General features: G+C 35.8%; 1 protein-coding gene across 10 annotated transcripts in view; it reads left to right on the top strand.

The window, feature by feature from the left end:
• The window catches only part of GON4L (gon-4 like), a 67,652-nt gene that overhangs the window by 7,533 nt on the left and 40,704 nt on the right, over nt 1-19,415 (top strand). For all 10 annotated transcript variants that reach the window (XR_011498300.1, XM_070497875.1, XM_014837010.3 and 7 more), the window contains 6 exons: nt 1,022-1,213; nt 14,783-14,976; nt 15,688-15,762; nt 15,959-16,009; nt 18,394-18,444; nt 18,769-18,864. Coding sequence is in view for 9 of the 10 variants with exons in the window: in XM_070497875.1 (XP_070353976.1) it covers nt 1,022-1,213; nt 14,783-14,976; nt 15,688-15,762; nt 15,959-16,009; nt 18,394-18,444; nt 18,769-18,864 (659 nt within the window). In the remaining variant the exon portion in view is untranslated. The remainder of the gene's footprint in view (nt 1-1,021; nt 1,214-14,782; nt 14,977-15,687; nt 15,763-15,958; nt 16,010-18,393; nt 18,445-18,768; nt 18,865-19,415) is intronic.

The raw sequence follows: 19,415 nt of genomic DNA, 5'->3' as shown, positions 1-19,415 counted from the left end.
GAGTAAATACAGTTAAGGATGGATTCATGCTTTATTTTTAAAAAAGGCTTTTTTTCTTTGTTGGGCGAGAGTGTCCTCCAATTTAAAATCGTGTTTATGCCAGTTGAAACTGCTCATGTTCATGAGCTAGCAGTTCAAAAAAGTATAAAGGCTATCTATTTTGAATGGAGCTCAGTGACAAATAACTTGATCTCTTTTTGAAAAAAAGTTTTTTGACTATGTAGTAAGATAAACATGGAAAAAAATTTGTAAATACAGAAAGTACGCAATGAAGTTAGGGAGCCTTTCACCCTGTCCTCTTGTTCCTCACGTTCTCTTCTCAGAAACAGTCACTGTTTAACAGTTCCCTGTGTGCATTCTAGAGATAGTCTGCGTATGCACAAGCCTGTATGTATTCTTTTTCCGATGACAACTTGATTCGGTTTGCTTTTGATATGTATGAATGTTTGCCTTTTTAATTACCCTCCTCCCCAAAAAAGAAAGCTTGCACTCGTTAAGAGTTGAGGTGAGAAAGGAGAAAGTTGTCTAATGAACTGCAGAACCATATATTTGTAATTTTATGGTGATTTTTACTCTAATGCTCTGTAAAATTGATTTACAAAGTCAGAAAGTTCAGGACATTTTATAATGTCTATCATTTATAATTGATTAAATGTGGTATTAATGGTTATCTATATAAAATGTCCCTTTATAATCAGGAATATACCCCCCCAATTATAAATCTGATTTTTCCATAGGAAAAAAAATGCATAGCTCAAAGTGTTTTAGAACTAGAAAGACCTCAGCAATTATCTAGTTCAATTTCCTGACAGTACAGATAAGTGAATTGGATCTGAGCTTTGATCTCGATATTTTTCCTAAGATACTGTCTTTAAGAGAGAGGAATGCCTGTATTAACATTAATGTGCATCATTAATGAAGTAAACTAACTAAAAAGGACTTTATATTGAGATGCATATTTCTACAACAGTGTGTGATTGAGAATGGCCAAAGTGTGGAGCAATATTTGTGATTTTTCTAGGAAAACCTCAAATGCATTCTGGAGGGGAGATGCCTTCACTGCCATCAGGCAGCCACTCTGCAAAACCAGGGGCCCAGCCTAGGAAATCATCTCAGCCAGATGTCTCTGTCTCTTTTCAAGAAAAGCCACTCAGGACTCTAGCTCACCACGCTGAAGAAGAGATAGAGGATGGTGGACTCTTTATTCCAATGGGTAGGCTTTCTTTTTCTTTTCTTTTTTTTTAATTTAAAAATCTCTCTTTACTGAAGTACAATATGCAGAAAACTGCACATATCCTAACATATCCAAGTTCACTGAATTTTCAAAGATTGAATACACCCATGTAACCAGCAAGCAGATCAAGAAACAATATTACCAGTACTCAGAAGTCCTCTCTCTCAGTTATTACCAACACCCTACCCATGGGTAACCATTATCCTGATTGCTAGCAGCATAGATTAGTTCACCTGTTTTGTACTTTATATGAATGGAATCATATGTAGGTTTCATGACTGCCTTTTTCCATTCAACATTATGTTTATGAAATTGGTTCACGTTGCTGCATATACTTGTAGATTGTTCATTTTCATTGCTGTATAGTATTCTATTGTTTGGATCTTCTACATTTTATCTGTTCAACACCTAATGGGCGTTTGGATAGTTTTCCAGTTGTAGGCTACTCTGGGTGATGCTGCTGTGAACATTCTCCTCTAAATCTTTTGGTGAACATATGCACTTAATTTTGGTTGGGTGGAATTGCTAAGTCATAGAATTAGGCCTTAAACATTTTTTTAAATATTTTAATTTTTATTGTGAAATATAACACATGCAAGTGAATAAAGACTTCTTTATTCAACTTAAATGGTTTTAAAGTGAACACCTGTGATTTCTTTTTTTTTCCATTTTCTCCCCAAAGCCCCCCAGTACATAGTTGTATATTTTTAGTTGTCGGTCCTTCTAGTTGTGGCACGTGGGATGCCACCTCAGCATGGCTTGATGAGTGATGCCATGTCCACACCCAGGATCCGAACCAGCAAAACCCTGGGCCGCCAAAGCAGAGCGTGTGAACTTAACCACTCAGCCACGCGGCCGGCCCCTGGGATTTCTTTTTCTTATTGCAAATACTGAACCTTCATTACTGTATAAGTTAGAAGTAATGATAGTGGACATCCATGTCTTGTTTCTGAACTTGGAGGAAGGTATTCAGTATTCCTCCATTATGTAAGACAATAGTTGTAGGCTTTTTATAGATATATTGTATCAGATTAAGGACATTATTTTCTTTTCCTAGTGTTCTGGGTTTTTTTGAGGAAGATTAGCCCTGAGCTAACATCTGCTGCCAGTCCTCCTCTTTTTGCTGAGGAAGACTGGCCCTGAACTAACATCCATGCCCATCTTCCTCCACTTTATATGTGGGACGCCTCCAGCAGCATGGCTTGACAAGCAGTTCAGTGTCCACACCTGGGATCTGAACCCGTAAACCCAGGACCGCTGAAGCACGACGTGCACATTTAACCGCTGCCCACTGGGCTGGCCCCAAGAGAGTTTTATCATATATTGAATTTTGTCAAATGCTTTATTTAATCTCTGTTAAGATGATCTTATGGTTTTCTCCTTTATTCTGTTGGAGAGTTAGATTGATTCTTTTTTTTTTTTTTTTGAAGATAGTGAACTTAATTTTTTATTTATATAAACAATTGTGGCCAAAGAAGAGATGGAAAGATAAGATAATGCAACAACAACAAATACCTTAGGTAATTATTTCTTCTTTAAATCAACCTGATTGAGGCATAAATTGCAAACAGTAAAATGCCCTCATTCTAAGTGTATAGTTTGATGAGATTTGGGAAATGTATACAGCTGTGTTACAGCAAATACAATCAAGATGTAGAATGTTTCCATGACTTCCAAAAGGTTTACTTGACCCCTTTTCAGTCAATCTCTTCTCCCTACCTTCTGCTCCAGGCAAATATTACTCTGCTCTCTGTCTCTACAGATTAGACTTACCTTATAGAATTGGCAAGATTGATTCTTTTTTAATGTCAGGTTTATTGAGATATAATTTACATACAATGAAATTTGTTCAGTGAGTTTTGAAAAATGTATATAGTTATGTAACTACCACCACAATCAGTATATGGAACATTTCCCTCACCCCCAGAGTTTCCTTGTTCCCCTTTGCAGTCCTCCATTCTCAACCTTTGGCAACCACTGCTGATCTCATTTCTATTCTTACAGTTTTGCATTTTCCACAATGCTCTATATATGATGTTACACAGTATGTAACCTTTTGCATCTGTTATCTTTCATTTAGTGTAATGCTTTTGAGATTCATTCACATTTGTTCCTTTTCATTGTTGAGTAGTATTCTATTGCATAGATGTACCACAGTTTATCTGTTGACCAGTTGATGGACACTTGAGTTGTTTCTTGTTTTTGCCTGTTATGACTAAAGCTGTTAGAAACATTCACATATGGGTCTTTGATAGACATAAGTTTTCATTTTTCTTGAGTATATAAGTAGGAGTGGCATTGCTGGGTCGTATGATAAATGTATGTTTGACTTTATAAGAAACTGTTAAACTGTTTTCCAAAGTGGCTGTACCATTTTGCATTCCCACGAGCATTGTATGAGATTTATAATTGATCCACATCCTTGCCAGTGTGATGCATTTGTAATTGATCCTCATCCTGCCAGTTGTCAGACTCTTAAATTTTTTCTATTCTAGTAGGTATATTTCCTTGTGGTTTAAACTTACATTTCCCTAATGAATATAGAGCATATTTTCATGTGTTTATTGGTCATTTGTAGCTCTTTTTTGTGGAAATACTTGTTCATTATTCTGTTGTTTGCCTTTGTTTCTTTTGTAATTACTACATATCTGGCAGGAGATACTTTGAAATTATGCATATATCTTGTTTCTCCTCAAACTTTTGCCCACTAAGCTTAGCATCCATTGGTGGATCGCCTGCAATGATTATTACTGTCTTATTCTAATGGTGATTTTCTGTTTTTCTCATTACTTCTGCATTTATTAATTGGCATTGTTCTGTAAAGAAGAGCTGTCCCTTCTCCCTCACTTATTTATTTATTCAATTCTTATGTGAGTATGGACTCATGTATATTTATTTTATTTGAGTTATTGTGCTATACTATCATTATTTCTTTTGCTCAAATTGTTTTGACGTTGGCCATGGGGAGCCACTCCAGGTTTTACTTTTATGGATTATGCTTTTGGTGTCATATCAAGGAACTCTTTGCCTAGTCCAAGGTCACAAAGGTTTTTTTCTGTTTTCTTCTAGAAGTTGCATAGTTTTACATGTTACATTGAGGTATATGATCCATTTTGAGTTAATTTTTGTATAATGTGTGAGTTATATTTGAAATTCTTTTTTTGCATATGGGTGTCCAGTTGTTTCAGCACTAGTTGTTGAAAAGATTCCTTTCTCCATTAAATTACCTTTGCAACTCTGTGAAAAAAAGTCACGTGGCCATATTTGGGTCTTTTCTGGACTCTCTATTCTGTTCTGTTGATCTATGTGTCTGACCTTTCACCAATACCACGCCACCTTGATTACCATAACTTTATAGTAAGTCTTGAAATCAGGTAATCTGAGTCTTCCAGCTGTGTTCGTTTTTTTTAACAGGATCTTTGGGCTGTCCTACATCCTTTGCATTTCTATATAAATTTTAGCATTGGCTTGTTATTTCCCTCAAAAATACCTGCTGGAATATTGATTGATACTGAATCTGTGGATCAATTTAGGAAAGTTACCATCTTAACAATATTGAATCTAATCCATGAACAAGCTGTATCTCTCTATTTAGGTCTTTTAAAATTTGTCTCAGCAATATTTTCTGGTTTTTAGCATATACATTTTTCACATATTTTCTTAGATTTATGAAACACCTAAGTATTTCTTTTTTTATGCTAATGTCAGATTTTCTTTTCAATTTCCAATTGTTCATTGCTAATATGTAGAAATATAGTAGATTTTGGTATTGGTGTATCTTGTGACCTTGCTATAAATTCACTTATTAGCTCTGTATGCTTTTCTGTAGATTTTTTAGAAGTTTCTTACTTAGATACTTATGTCATCTGTGAATTAATTCTTTTTCTTGTATCTTTTCTGTCTCCTTTTCCCTCTTTCTCCTTCTCCATCTGTCAGTCCCATCTTGCTGTGCACTGGCTAGGACCTTTAGTACAGTGTTGAAGAGGAGTGGTGACAACTGCCATCTTTCCTTTGTCCCTGATCTGTTGGGGGAAATGCGTTTATTGTTTCCCCATTAAGCTGTAGGTGGTTTATCAGATTGAGGAAGTTTTCTGCTATTCCTAGTTGCTGGGAGTTTTTATCATGGATTGATGTTGGGTTTTGTGAAAAGCTTTTTCTGCATTTATTGAGATTATCTTTTGTTTTTGTTTTTGCTTTTAGTCTGTTGATATGGTGAATTCTGTTGATTGATTTCAAAGCAATTTTGCATTTCTGGGGTAAACACTCCTTTTGATTGTAATATGTTACCCATTTTATATATTGCTGGATTTGATTTGCTAATATTTTGTGAAGAATTTTTGTGTCTGTGGTCTGTAGTTTTCTTTTCTTGTAATGCCGTAGTCTGGTTTTGGTGTTAGGGTAATGCTGACCTCATACAATGAGTTTGGAGGTGTTCCCTCCTCTTCTGTGTTTTTTTTTTTTTTTCCTTTGGAAGAATTTGTATGAATTGGCATTATTTTTTCCTTAAATGTTTTGTTGAATGCACCAATGAAGCTCTGTGGGTCTGGAGTTTTCTTTGTAGGGCATTTTTAACTGTAAATTCGATTTCTTTTAACATATATAAGGCTATTCAATTATCTATTTGTTCTTGAGTGAGCTTTGACAATTGAAGTCTGTCAAGGTATTTGTCTGTTCCATCCAAATTTTCAAATTTATTGGCATAAAGTTTTTCATGATACTCTTTTTTTTTTTTTTTGGTGAGGAAGATTGGCCCTGAGCTAACACCTATGGCCAGTCTCCCTCTTTTTGCTTAAGGAAGATTGTTGCTGTTCTAACATCTGTGGTAGTCTTCCTCTGTTTTGTGTGTGGGATGCCGCCACAGCATGGCTTGATGAGCAGTGTGTAGGTCCATGCTTGGGATCTGAACCCATGAACTCTGGGCCACCAAAGTGAAGCGTGCAAACTTAAGCATTATGCTACTGGGCTAGCCCCCCTTTGTTATCTTCTTAATTCTGTAGGATCTGTAATGATGTCCCTTCTTTTATTCCTGATACTGTAACTTGTGTCTTTTTCTTAATCATTCAGGCTAGAGATTTTTTGATCTTGGTCTTTTCAAAGGAGAAGCTTTTGGTTTCATTCATTCATTTTTGCTGTTATCTCTTATTTTCTTCTGTCTACTTGAGTTGAGTTTAATTTGGTCTTTTTCTAGTTTCTTAAAGTGGAAGCTTAGATTACTGATTTTAGACTTTTCTCATTTTCTACAAATAGTATTTAATGTATCACTTTGTCTTTAAATACTGTGTTAGCTGTGCCCCACAAATTTTGATATGTTGTATTTCATTAACTTCAGTTGACAGTATTTTCTAATTTCCTTTGGGATATCTTCTTTGACCTGTGAGTTATTTAGAAGTGTGTTGTTTCATTTCCAAATATTTGGAGATTTTCCAGCCATCTTTTTGTTACTGATTTCTAATTTAATTCCCTTGAGTTCAGACCATACTTTGTGTGATGTCAGTCCTTTCATATTTATTGAAGTTTATTTCATGGCCCAGAATATAATCTTTATTGGTAGCTCCTCCATATATATTTGAAAAGAATATGTACTCTGTTTGAGGCACACTGTTCTGTAAATGTCAGTTAGGTCAAGTTGGTTGATAGCATTGTTCAGGTCTTCTCTGTTTCTACTGATGTTCTTTTTTTTTGGTTTATTTCATCAATTGAAAGGGATATTGAAGTCTCCAAGTTTAATTGTGGATTTGTCTATATTTCCTTTCAGTTCTAACAGTTTTAACTCTACGTATTTTAAAACTGTTTGTAGTTGCATACGCCTCATAACATACATTGATTGGGTTTTGAATGTTAAAGCAAACTTGCATTTCTGAGATAAACCTATTTGGTCATGATATATTAGACTTTCTGTATACTGTTGGATTCCGTTTCCTAATATGTTATTTAAGGTTTTTGTGCCTTTGTTTATGAGAGATATTGGCTTTAGTTTTCCATTCTTAGAAGGTCTTTTTCGTGTGTCAGTATCAGGGTTTTACCGGCCTTATAGAATGAATTGGGAAGTTTTCCATCCTTGTCTCTTCTCTGGAGGAGTTTATGTGAGACTGGTATTGTTTCTTAAATGCTTTTAAAAATTCACCAAGGAAGCTATCTAGGCCTGGAGTTTTCTTTGTCAAAGACTTTTAAATTATGGATTAAATTTTTAAATAATTATAGAACTGTTCAGATTTCTTGTTTCTTTTTGTGTCAGTTTTGGTAAGTTGTGTTTTTCAAGGAATTTGTACATTTTCTCTAAATTGTCAAGTTTGTTGATACAACGTTGTTGATAATATTCTTATTTTGGGATTTCTAAGATTTTTAATGATGTCCTTTTTAAAATTTCTGATTGGAAGTCTGTGTGGGGCTTTTTTGTTGATAACTATGCCTAGAGGTTTATCAATTTTATTAATCTTTCCCAAGAACCAGCTTTAGGCTTTCTTTACTGTTTTTTCTATTTTTGTTTTCAATTTCATTAATTTCTTTTCTTTATTATTTTCTTCCTGAAACTTACCTTGGGTTTGATTTGTTCTTTTCCAGCTTCTTGTAAGATTTTCAGTCCTTTTTTTCTTTTCTACTATATACATTTAAAGTTATAACTTGCCCTCTAAGCATTGCTTTAACTGTATTCTACAAGTTTTGATATGTCATATTTTTGTGTTCACTCATCTTAATATATTTTCTTTTTTTTCTTAAGATTTTATTTTTCCTTTTTCTCCCCAAGCCCCCCAGTACATAGTTGTGTATTTTTAGTTGTGGGTCCTTAGGTGTGGCATGTGCGATGCCGCCTCAGCATGGCTTGATGAGTGGTGCCATGTCCACGCCCTGGATCCAAACCAGCTAAACCCTGGGCTGCCAAAGCAGAGTGCACAAACTTAACCATTTGGCCACGGGGCCGGCCCCATCTTAATATATTTCTAATTTCCATTATGATTTCTTCTTTGACCTATGGATTATTTAGTGATATGTTGCTTAATTTCCAAACATTTGAGCGTCTTCCTAGTTATGTTTCTTTATTTATTTCTACTTTAATTCCATTGTGGTCAAAGAACATATTCTGTGTGATTCCAGACCTTTGAAGATTGTTGAGACTTTTTTAGCATATGGTCTGTTTCACATGCCTTTAAAAACAACAGGAGGGCTGGCCCCGTGGCATAGTGGTTAAGTTCTGCACACCCTGCTTCGACAACCCACGTTCATCTAGGTGCAGACCTACACCACTTGTCAGCCATTCTGTGGTGGCGACCCACATATAAAGTTGAAGAAGATTGGGACAGTTATTAGCTCTGGGCTAATCTTCCCTGGCAAAAAAGAAAAAAAAAGAATATATATTTTGTGGGTGTTTTAAATATATCATTTAGGTGAAGTGTAATGTTCTATATATGCTTGTACGGTTAAGTTTGTAAATTATGTTGTTCAGATCTTTTATGTCTGTACTGATTTCTTTGTCTGCTGTTACTGATTGACCTTTCTTAAAATCTCCAACTGTGATTGTATCTTTCTTCTTTTTTGTTCTTGTCAACTTTTGTTTTATATATTTAAGCTGTATTATCAGTTACATACAAATTTAGAATTATCTCTTTCTGTTGAATTGACTCGTTTAGCGTGAAATGTTTTTGTTTATCTCTATATTCTTGCCTTAAAGTCTGCTTATCTGATATTAGTGTATACTTGGGATAAATATTTATATTCTTTTGCTTTCAACCTTCTTTGCATCTTTATATTAAAGTGTATCTCTTATAGGTAGCATATAGAATTTTTAAAACGCCTTCTCTGATTATCTTTCCTTTTAATTAGATTGTATGCTTCGTTTATATTTAATGTAACTTCTGATGTAATTGATATGGTCTATTTTCCTGTCTCTTCTTTTTCCCTTTATTTCTCTTTCTTTTGGGTTAAGTACTTTTATTTTCATTTATTAGCTTTTTAGTTTTATATTTTTTCTTTTACATGTTACCTTATAGAATAACAATATGCATCTTTGAAATTATTACAATCTACCTTAAATTAGTACTTTTACCACTTCCCAGATAATGCAAGAACTTTACAACAGTTTCACTCCATAAATCTGTTCCTGCCTTTTGTGCTATTGATGTTATATTTTACTTCTTCACATGTTTTAACCCCCACAAGACATTATTATTATTGTTACTGTTTGTTTTTGGGGGGGGCACCTGAGCTAACAACTCTTGCCAGTCTTTTTTTTTTTTTTCCTTCTTCTCCCCAAAGCCTCCTCGTACATAGTTGTATATTCTAGTTGTGAGTGCCTCTGGTTGTACTATGTGGGACACCACCTCAGCATGGCCTGCTGAGCAGTGCCTTGTCTGCACCCAGGATCTGAACTGGTGAAACCCTGGGCTGCCGGAGTGGAGTGCACAAACTTAACCGCTTGGCTGTGGGGCCGGCCCCTATTGTTACTATTTTAACCAGTCAATATTCATTTATATTTATCACATCATTAACCTTTTTGATACTCTTGATTCATCCTGAAGTTCTTCTTTGCTTTGCTTTCATCTGGGATCATTGTTTTCATCTTGAAGAACTTCCTTTAGTATTTCTTGTGGACCTGGTCTCTTGTCAGTGAATTATCTCAGCTTTTGTTTGGAAAAATCTTAGTTTTGCCTTCATTTTTAAAGATTATTTTCACTGGGTATAGAATTTTAGGTTGCAGTTTTTCCCCTAGCACTTTAAAACGTATGTATTCTGTTGTATTCTGGTTTCTATTGTTTCTGTTGCGAAGTGAGCTGTTAATTTTGTCGTCACTTTGATAGTGTGTCTTTTTTTCTTTGGCTGCTTTTAGTATTCTTCTGGGTTGTTTTTCAGCTTTTGACTATTATGTGTCTAGTTTGGTTTTCTCTTTTTGTCTGCTTGAATCTGAGATTTGATATCTTCCGTCAGTTTAAAAAGTTCTTGTTAGTATTTCTTTAGATATCACTTCTGTCCCATTCTCCTTTTCTTCTGGCATTCCAATTACGTGTATGTTAGATCTTTCACCCTGTCCCATATGTATAATTTTTTTTCTGTATTTTCTTTTTATTTTTTCTCTTTATGCTTCGGTTTCTGCTGTTCTGTAGTCCAGTTCACTAATTCTCTATTTTGCTTTGTCTGATCTGTTAAACCCATCTGTTAATTTTTAATACAAGTTTAGAACAATGGGTTCTATGTCTTTGGTGAAATTACCTTTTTCTTTATTTTCTTGAATTGTATTAATCATAATTATTTAAAAATCTTTTATCCAATATCTGACTCACCAGTAGTTTTTTTTAAAATTGTCTTCTTCCCCCTCTCCCTTGTTTTGGCATTTTGGTTCTGTTTTTAGCATGTTATAATTTTTGATTGGATGCTGGCCATTGTGGATGAAAAATTCTAGAGGGTTTGGTGTTATCTTCATCTAAAGGGTTATGTTTTCTTCTGGCAGGCAGAAATTTTAGAGGATCACTTAAATTCTGCTTAGCATTGGTTTTATGCTATGTTAAGGCTAGTCTGTTTCAACTTTCTTCTTATTCCGAGACTGTGGCCTGTATTCCTAGTGTGTGGTTCTTCTGGGGTTTCAGTACTGCTAAGAAAGCTTGTAGTATTTATGGAGACCTTCCCTCCTTTGCAAGATTTCAGCTATAACCTCTTGTCTTGCCAACACTGTGGAGTGAGAAATTTCTGCATTTGGTCTTTAGCCTCCTCACCACTCTCTCTCCTGCTGAGTTTCTTGGAGTTTCATCTCGTGTGTGCACAGCCTAAGAGTCAAGCAGAGTCTTAAGAGAAGTTTGAACAGAGACTTTTTTGGCTCATTTTTTTCTTGGTTTCCTCTGCAGAATTTTATCCCTCAATTTCAGCTGCTTTGGCAGCCCCAAATCTCTGGCTTCTTAGCCATGCAAGACTGCTGCTTTCAACTTGGGTTTTTTTATGTGCTTCCTTTTTCTAAAGGATCACGACCCCTTAAATCCTTTCTGTGTGTGGGGGAGGGTTGTTCTCCAGCGCCTTCAGACTGTTGTATATATTTTATCCCACTTTAATATAGTTTTATGTGGTTTTACAGTTGTTTTTGGTGGGAAGGTTTCATTTGATAACATATTGTCCTGGTGTGATTTTGACAGGACTGTGAAGCATCTGTTTTTATATTTTTACTGACTTCACCTACTTTACAATGCATTTAAAGTGCATTTTACTTTCGATTTATTGGTTACATCATTAGATCTACTTCTCAGGAAATATCTAGTTTTTAGCCACCTTCCACCTTTCTCATGGAAGGCAAAATTAGATTTTCTTCTTTATTTTTTCGAGTCTGATCTTTATAGAGTGGCTTCCTTTTTTATTTCAACTCTTTAGCGCTCTTAGGGGCCGGCCCTGTGGCCGAGTGCTTAAGTTCGCTTGCTCTGTTTCTGTGGCCTAGGGCTTTGCTGGTTTGGATCTTGGGTGTGGACGTGGCACCGCTCATCAAGCCGTGCTGAGGTGGTGTCCCACATAGCAGAACTAGAAGCGCTTACAACTAGAGTGTACAACTAGGTACTAGGGAGCTTTGGGGAGAAGAAGGAAAAAAAAAAAGAAGAATTCTTAGAGTCACTGGTATCCCAATATTTTAAAAGTAAGGTAAATGATTAGTTCTAAAACAGAATAAGAAATAGTTGAATTGTCTGTTCTTTTTTAGTCTGTGTAATGTGTTGGAATTTGAATGTATTAGATTTTCCATACAAATAAATATTCCCTAATAAATTCAGCATTAAAATCAGAGAAATATGTGTGATGTAATTTAGCCAATTGAAATGGTTTAACCCCACAGTGATTGCTTTGAGTCTATAAGATAACCATTCTAAATGGAATTATACTGTTGATTTTTCCGTGAAAAAATATTTTCTGCAATGAATTTTATTTCCACTTTAATTTTGTGATGTTTTCTTCACAATTCATTTAAATTATTTTTTATAGTTCAGTTTTACTGTATTTTTATGGGGACTAAACGTTTTTCAGTGTATATTTTAAAGCGCTACTTGAAGTGTGGTCTGAGAACCAGTGCTAGTTTGAGAACTGTTTGTTACTGGTTTGAAACAAAATAATTTATGGGAACTGAGAGTAAAAGTTTAGAAATGTTGTAACATTTGACGTCATGGCTACATTCTTATTTTATTTTATAAAAGTGTGTGTCTGCGATGGGTTGTTCAAGACTAGTTCTTCATCACATATAGTTTGAAAAACAGTCTTGAAGACTTTATTTGATTTGTCAATTTGATTTCTCATCAACTATATCTATATAAACTTTTATGAATTTTAGCTGCTTCCATTCTAAGTTTCCTTTTTTGGCCTTTATTTCTATGAATTTTGATTCATTTTGGAGATCTAAATTTTGTGAAGGAGATTTTACTTTTTTAAATTAATAACAAACTTTATTATTTCTACTATAATATTAATAGTTCTGATTTGTGTCTTTCAAACTTTTTTTTTCCTGGATCAGTTTTGCAGTTAACAGTGTTCCTAATAACATGATGGATATGAGTATAAAGCTGAAGCAAAACTTCCTCAGGTGTCAGAAATCCTTTTCTTGTTCTGCAACTGCCAGGTCATTGGTAAAATGCTGATAAGATGAGAAGGAAAGGTGGACATTGGAAGCCAAGAACTGGCTAGATTGGTCTCTGTGAGAAAGGATGCAAGAGAGAAGGGAAGGGCAAAGAAAGGAGATCTAAGGGTGGTGAAGAGAAAGAGTTTTGGAGTTTATTGAGAAAAGGGGTAAATGAGGTGAGAAGAAAAACTTTGGGAAAAGATATGTTTACAAAGGTTTTTAGAAAGTTTTGTTGTATGTTATGCTATGTAATTCCCTTTTTGCTGCTTTCTCAAAACACCAGTAATAAAGAGCTTTATCATTTTTTTGATACCTTTTGAAATTTCATATTTGTTTTACATCTATCACCTTGTTGAGATACACCTCAAGGCAGCCCATTTTTGTTTAGGTTACATGAATGTAAGATGTATATGTTTGAATTCTAATTATTTTTTCTTAAAAATCGTTATCAGAAAAATTTCCGTGTCATTAGAATCTCTTTGTAGACATTTTTTACTTGTCCCTCTCCCTTCTTGGTTAAAGAGACAATTTTTAATGGCTCGGCTACAGTCGCGTGTATAGATGTACCAGTGTTCATTTAACCATTCATTTAATATTGGACTTTTAGGTACTTTTCATGTTTTCACTAAAATAATTAAGATTAGAATGAATAACTTGATTACTAGTCTTTGCATGTCTAATTATTTCCTTAAGAAGAAGAATTATTAAACTGAATCTTGTAAACATTTGTCACATTCTTGATATGTATTCACAAGTGCAAAAGCAATTGTTTGAAGTTACTAAGAATTTTTCACTGAGTAAATACTACCAGGGCTCGGGTTGAAGGTCATAAAATCTTTTTAAATGGAAGGTTGTCTTGGTGTTAATCTTCTCCAATCCCTTGTTCTCGACAGTAGCAGGCCAAAAGTATCAGAGAGGTGGGGACCTCACTGTGGTGTTGATGGTAATCTACTACTTCAAGACTTACCAGATTCTAACAATCAAGAAGTTTTTCCTTTTGTTTGGTTATATATGTGCTCCTTTCTTGCAAAATAGAGGTACTTTGTCGTCCGCCCCCCCCTTTTTTGTATAGTTCAGAGTGGATTTTTTATTGGTTTGCTCCTTGTTTTTCTCTTTTCTAGACTGAATAAAATAATAATAATGGTAAGCTGCATTTGTATAATATTTCATTGGTCTCACCTTGATATATATTTCACTTAATCTGCTTGGCATCCCTGATGGGCAGATACCTGTGTTTTACAAAGGAAAAAAATGAGACTCTATTGCCAAGGTAACCCAGTTAAATTGTAGAACTAGGACATAAACCCAGAGTTTTTGATGCATTATCTGGGTAGTATAAAGTAATAATTAAGACTACAGATTCTACGGGGGCTGGCCCCATGGCCAAGTGGGTAAGTTCGCGCACTCCACTTTGGCGGCCCATGTTTTTGCTGGTTTGGATCCTGGTTGTGGACTTGGGATCGCTCGTCAGCCCACGCTGAGGCGGCGTCCCACATGCCACAAATAGAAGGACCTACAACTAAAATGTATACAACTGTGTGCTGGGGGGATTTGGGGAGAAAAAGCAGAAAAAAAAAGATTGCAGATTCTAGAGCTAGAGTGCTTGGCTTCAAAACATGGCTCTGTCGTTACCAGCTCTTGGGAAAGTTTCTTAATCTCTCTGCTTCAGTGTCTTCATCTGGTCAGTGGGAAAAATGATAGTCCCTACCTCATAGTGTTGTTATGAGGAGTAAATGAATTATTGTGTGTAAGGTGTGTAGAAGAATGCCTGACATAAAATGAATATTCAGTGAATGTTGGATATTATCACTGTGACAGTACCACCACCTCCACCATTACCACCACTACCACATCACAGTCTTTGATTTCCAGGGTCTGACAGCTGGCAGCTTGGTTTTTCTTTTACTGCTGACTTTTTGGGTTAAGTTCTGGAAACAGTTGTTTTAGAGATTCTGGTCATGTTCTTGGTTTGTTTGCAGAAGAGCAAGACAATGAAGAAAGTGAGAAAAGGCGAAAAAAGAAAAAGGGTACCAAGAGGAAACGAGATGGAAGGGGTCAAGAAGAAGGGACTTTGGCTTATGACCTGAAGCTAGATGACATGCTCGACCGTACCTTAGAGGATGGCGCCAAGCAGCACAACCTAACAGCAGTCAATGTGCGAAACATCCTTCATGTGAGTGAGCTGTATAATTGAAATGGAGATTTTTCATGGAAAGCAAATAAGAATACTCAAGAAGTTCTTGACTCTTGGTTTGTGAATTACTAATTTTCTGAGTTACCTGTGGCAAAAAATATTACATGTCAAGATAGCTTTCTCTTTGTGCTCAGTACAAGTTTGAAATCTGAACACATGTTAAAGAAGAACTTAATTGGGAAGATAAACTATTCCTCTGCTTCCTTCCACTGATTGATTGTTTATTGTATTGTTTAGCAGATTGGAAGATGATAAGGTTCACAGTGGATTTACTCTTGTGGGGTGATATGTCTGAAAAGATGCCCAGCTAACAGTTTAAAGAACTTTGCACATATGCAAATACTATTCTTTGAAATGTAGCAAAGCAGCTATTTACAAGCCTTTGTTGTTTATTACTGTTTCCCTTAAGCATATTCTTGGTTATTTCAGAATCTCTTTTTATGTGAGCCATTCTTGTTCCCAGTAGCAGCTAATTAGATTGGTCCGTTTGTGCTACCTTGTTAGAAGCTCGTGCTTCTGTCCCAAACTTGCTTCTTTGCTTTCAGTTGCCTTGCTTTACCCCAATCTGAAGGCATTTGCATATCTAGCTCTCATTTACCCTATACATATGTCTAGCAGAGTTACAGAGAGATGAGCATTATCTAGATGACACATCTTTGTTGCATAAAGTGAAATTTCATCTTTCTCCAGGAAGTAATCACAAATGAACATGTGGTAGCAATGATGAAAGCAGCCATCAGTGAGACAGAAGATATGCCAATGTTTGTGAGTAGTTGATTGTCATTCTTTTAATGTCATGGAAGAGAGCTATCTGTAACTGTCTTGTAAACTGGCTAAGTGTAGGAGGTCACCTGGGAGTTTGTAAATAGTCTGACAGTAAGGGGCAAAGTTAGCCTCTCAAAACCCAAGAATCCCATGATGATTTTTATTGACTGTTTTCTTGTTGTTTTCCCCTGCTTAGGAGCCCAAAATGACACGGTCTAAACTGAAGGAAGTGGTGGAAAAAGGAGTGGTGGGTGTTTTTTTTCTTTACTGTTTATTTATCTTGGTAAATAAAGATCAAACTCCAAGTTACTTATGCAGCAAAAAATATAGGAAAGATTTATTGTAGTCTGGGTTTACCTCCTTAAAGAAATCTTTGTACAAGACATGTAGAGACCTAATGTATGAAATCATTATCCTAGTTTATTTTTATTTTAGTTGATGTGGAAGTATTTCCTTTCTGGGACGCGCTAGATAGATGACCGTTTAGAAAAGCAACGAGTGAGGTCAGTTTTTCTATTCACGTGATAAGGTATGTGGCAAAGTGTTTAGAGTGATACTTTTCAAAGTGTGTTCCAGGGACACTTGCATCAAGATCACCCAGGTGAGGGGTCCCTCAGGAGTGCTTATTAAAAATGCACATTCTTGGGCTCACCTCAGACCGAGGAGTCAGGACTCATGGCTAGGTCCTGGGAATATGCATTGTTAAAAACACAACAGTTTATTCTTTTGCACACTAAATGTGAGAGCCACTTGAAGTCTTCTGGTACAACAAGCTCTTTGATTCTTGGAACCATGTTATAGCCTGCTTAACAAGGACTTGTCCACTTTGTGCTTACTTTCTGTGACACGGCAGCTGATAGTCCTGAGGGAGTCCATTCTATCTCTGATAGTAATGAAGATTTGCCTTATGGACCCCAAATGCATATTGTAGTTTTCGTCTGTCCAGTTCTGTTCCTTGCAGCCCCGCAGCAGAAATAAGTCTGGTTTTTTTCCACATGACCTTTCGTCTAGTTGAAGAAAACTCATATGTCTTTTTGTAACATTCTTTTCTTGCTAATGTCCCCCAATTTTTTATTTATTTTCATGTAACAAGGCTTTGAGTACCTTCACCAGTCTGATCCTTTTCTTCTGAATGTGCCTAGTTTGTCCGTCTCCTTTTAAACATATGCCTAAAGTAGAATCTGCTGCTCCAGATGTGGTTTACGTAGTACAGATTAAAGTTAGGTTATCCTCTCAGTGTTCCAGATACCATATTTCTCTTAATGTAGCCTAAGGTTGCGTTGGCTTTTTTTGACAGCCACATCAAGTTTTCTTGTCTAATTGAGTAACTGGTTGTATAAAGTGAAATTTCATCTTTCTCCGAGGAGTAATCACAAATGAACATGGGGTCACTACGATGAAAGCAGCCGTCAGTGAGATGGAAGTTCTATGAAGTCTGCCTGACATATAGAATTTAATTAACATTAATTTCGTATTTCATTTGGAAAAAAAACCTAAGGGGATCAAAATCAGGCTCTGGATTATGCTTACCAATCATGAATAGGTATAGAGAAGTTGGACAACCCAACACTACAGTTTATGTGGGAGAGCAAGGGTTAGAGTCCGCGTTTCTTGCTTCTTAATAATAGACTGACTCCAACACACTTCTGGATGCTGCCTTACCTTCCTAATGGGTTTGGCAGTAGGGAAACTGATTGGTTCAGAAACAAACATGGGAAAAGGTGTGGACCTGAATCACATTGTTCCCTTTACCCCGTAGTGGGACTAGCTACACAGACCTAGATAAGTGGCCAGAACACAGCAGGGCTGCAGAGATGTGGAGAACCTAAGGCTGTTTGTAGAGGCAGAACCTACTGGCCTGTTGGATTTTGTTCATAAGATGATTTTGATTGAATCACAGTTAAATGGTCAAATTATACACTCCAATGGCAGTTTGTGAGCAGTAGGTAAGAGCTTTTAAAAAATTCCTTAAAAAACTTTCCCCCCAAACTCTATTGTTTTAAAACATACAAAAAGTTGAAAGAATTTTACAGTGAATCCAGATTCTGTCTAGAATTAACAATTGTAAAATGTTGCCATTATTGCTTTATATCTCTCAATATCTATATCTGTCTATTGTGTTTTCCTGTACTATTTGAAAATAAGTTGTGGAAAACTTGACACTTCTCCCCTAAATCCTTCCATAAAAACTTTTCATGGCTGGCCTTTTTGGAGGCATACTTATGGTAGATTATGTAATTGATTAAAAAAGACTGAAGTCAAAAAGCTACTATCAATATAGCATCTTATGTTTGTGTACTATTGTCGTTTACAAATAGTTTTCACATTCATTATTCCATGTGAACCCAAGCTGTGATATAAAGCAGGCAAGACACACGGTCCCATTTGTGGATAATATGGGTTCTTACTAGGTTTGAGGCAGAATTGCTAATGACAGAAATAGATTCTTCTCTCCTTTCCTTCTGTCATACTCTGACAAATATTTGAGAGTATATCCTCAGGGATAATCAATATCCCTAGAGCACTGCAGCTACATGTTGGGTAGATGACTCTTTGTGATGGTAAAGAGGAAGTAAAAATGAAAGTCTGTTTTGTTAAGAGAACTTAATTATTTATGTTCTTTATTGGTAGGTAATTCCAACATGGAATATTTCGCCAATTAAGAAGGCCAATGAAATTAAGGTAAACTTGGAAGAGAGAATTCTTATTCTTTTCCAGAAAGACTTCTTTAGTTTTGAAACCTAAGTACTTCCTTTCTATCGGTTAACTTTTTTTGGACCTATCTTCTTGCTTTAATCCCAGCTTTGTTTTTTCCCTTCCATTACTCTTAGGTTTGATTCTCATGCTAGGAATCTCTTTAACCCCTGCCTCTTGTTACTTGCTTTAGCAGCTCACTGAGCTCTTAGGAATTTTTTTTCCTGCTTTGCTTTCTTACTCTTATTTTCCAAATGCCTAGGATTTGTGTTTCCTATTGCTTCATTTCTTTCTATAATTGTACTTACGTAGCCTCCTCAGTTTGTGGATATCCACCTCGAAGAAGATGATTCCTCAGATGAAGAGTACCAGCCAGATGATGAAGAAGAAGATGAGACTGCTGAAGAGGTCAGTGGTTACCCTTGTGAGTGTTAGTTGATAGTAAAGAAAAAAATTTCGCTTAATAAGGCAGAGTGTCCTTAGTAATGTCACCTATTCTGTAGAGAGGATTGAGACACAGGTCTTTTTTCTACCCATTTCTTTGTGTAAATCCAGGACTGTGAGAGGTGTTTTCTCCTTTTCATACTCCCTTACTTTTTTCACATCTTGTGTTACGAAATATAATACACATAATAACATACAGAACTTGGCATAGAATAAAAATAAAAATATACAGCTTAGATAATTATAAAGCTCCTCCTCATGAAACTTTCTTCAAAGTCGTTAAATATAACATTGCCAGGACACTCCTCATGCGCTCTTCCTGATCACATTCACCTCTCGCCTGCTAAAGATAACCACTGTCCTGACTTTTTGGTAATTACTTCCTCGCTCTTCTTTATGATTATATCACCTAAATATGCAGGTCTGCATGCTATAGTTCAATTTTTTACTGTTTCTAAACCTTGTATAAATGGACCCATAGTGTATGTAGTATTCTTTTGTGTCTGGCTTTTTTT

This window comes from Equus asinus, chromosome 25 (genome assembly GCF_041296235.1).
Source record: "Equus asinus isolate D_3611 breed Donkey chromosome 25, EquAss-T2T_v2, whole genome shotgun sequence".
Classification (NCBI taxonomy): domain Eukaryota; kingdom Metazoa; phylum Chordata; class Mammalia; order Perissodactyla; family Equidae; genus Equus; species Equus asinus.
Note: the sequence above shows the minus strand (reverse complement) of the source record. Positions and strands in the feature narration are given on the sequence as shown.